Below are 1,912 nucleotides of genomic sequence, written 5' to 3' on the forward strand. Positions count from 1 at the left end.
ATGTGGCTCTCAAATTCAAGTTGTGAGGAGGTGGTAGTTTCGGTTTGGAATAGTGGGGGTGAAGTTGGTGTAGAGGGTGATATACTTAGAAAAATTGAGAAGTGTGGAAAGGAATTGGGGCAATGGGAGAAAGATGTTTTTGGGAATGTAAGATTGGAATTAAACCGGTTGAAAAAGGACCTAGCCAAAGAAGAAAGGGCAGCCATGGTTAGTGGAAATAATTTTAAGGTGAGACAAATTAAAAAAGATATTGAGGTGTTGCAGGATAGGGAAGCTTTGATGTGGGCTCAACGGTCACGAGTTCTTTGGGCAAATCAGGGGGACAAAAATACAAAATACTTCCATAGTTCTGCTTTAAAGAGATATAGGAAGAACTCAGTGAAAGGTATTAAAGATGAGGGAGGGATTTGGAGAACTCGTCAAGAGGATATTGGGGAAGTGATGGTGAATTACTATAAGACTCTATTTACTTCAGCAGATGGGAGGGTCTCCACAGACATGTTAGATTGTGTGCCAACAGTGATAGATGAGGCGATGAATGAAAGTCTATGTAGAGAGTTTGAAGCAAGTGAAGTAGCTACTGCCCTCCAACAAATGGAGCCCCTTAAAGCACCTGGACCGAATGGCATGCCTCCACTTTTTTACCAGCACTTTTGGAGCACGGTAAATCATGATGTCACCTTATCCATCTTATCATGGTTGAACTGAGGTACTATACCTACTCCTCTAAGCCATACTTTTATCACACTTGTCCCAAAAATAAAGTCCCTAGAATATGCTCACCAATTTTGCCTCATTAGCCTTTGTAATGTCCTTTACAAAATTTACTCCAAAGTCCTTGCAAATCGCCTTAAAAAATTACTCCCATCCATTATCACTAAACACCAATCAACCTTCACCCAGGGTAGATTAATTTCTGATAATATTTTGGTGGCCTTTGAGACTTTGCATAGCTTACAAAATTATAAGGGTGGTATCTTTGGCTACATGGCACTAAAATTGGATATGAGTAAAGCGTATAATAGGGTGGAGTGGTATTATTTAGAGGGGATAATGAGAAGGATGGGGTTTAGGGAGAGATGGATAAATCTTGTAATGGGGTGTGTGAAAACAGTATCATACTTTGTTTTGGTGAACGAAGAGCCCTGTGGGACGATTTTTCCTACAAGGGGGATTAGGCAGGGAGACCCACTTTCCCCCTTCCTATTCCTGCTTTGTACGAAGGGGCTGAATGGTTTAATTAAAAAGGCAGAAGTACAAGGTGACATCCATGGCTATTCCCTTTGTAGGAGGGGTCCAAAACTAACACATCTGCTTTTTGCAGATGATAGTCTTATTTTTTGCAAGGCAACAATGGAGGAGTGTGACAATGTCTTGGAGATACTAAAAGTGTATGAGGAAGCTTTGGGTCAAAAATGAATAGGAGTAAAACATCCTTGTTCTTTAGCAAGTCTACTCTGGAAGAGGTGAAGCATGGTATTAAGGCGGCTCTTGGTGTTCCAGAAATCTTGCACTATGAAAAATACCTTGGGCTGCCCTCCTTAGTTGGGAAAGGGAAAAAATAAAGTTTTAATTACATTAAGGAGAAGGTTTGGCAGAAACTTTAAGGGTGGGAAGCAAAATTACTTTCACAAGCTGGAAGGGAAGTGCTGGTGAATGCAGTCATACAAGCCATCCTTACTTACACTATGGGATGTTTCAAATTGCTGGTGAGTTTGTGCAATGAAATCGAGTCTCTAATAAAAAGATTTTGGTGGGGCCAAAGGGGTGAACGTAGAAAAATCCATTGGATTAAATGGGAAGAGATGACAAAGTCTAAGACTATTGGAGGTATGAGATTTCATGATCTTGCTATGTTTAATGATTCCCTCTTAGCAAAGCAAGCATGACGGCTCTTGCATAATAAAACCTC

General features: G+C 40.5%; 1 protein-coding gene across 1 annotated transcript; it reads left to right on the plus strand.

Moving 5' to 3' along the window:
- LOC142612055 (uncharacterized) lies at nucleotides 1–708 on the plus strand. The gene has a single exon (XM_075784186.1). The coding sequence runs from the start codon at nucleotides 1–3 to the stop codon at nucleotides 706–708; it is 708 nt and encodes a 235-aa protein (XP_075640301.1).
- Nucleotides 709–1,912: the final 1,204 nt, after the last annotated feature.

The sequence above is a fragment of the Castanea sativa genome, chromosome 10 (genome assembly GCF_040712315.1).
Source record: "Castanea sativa cultivar Marrone di Chiusa Pesio chromosome 10, ASM4071231v1".
Taxonomy (NCBI): domain Eukaryota; kingdom Viridiplantae; phylum Streptophyta; class Magnoliopsida; order Fagales; family Fagaceae; genus Castanea; species Castanea sativa.

Coding starts and splice junctions, on each gene's coding strand:
- LOC142612055 (XM_075784186.1), top strand. CDS start 1: ATGTGGCTCTCAAATTCAAGTTGTGAGGAGGTGGTAGTTTCGGTTTGG.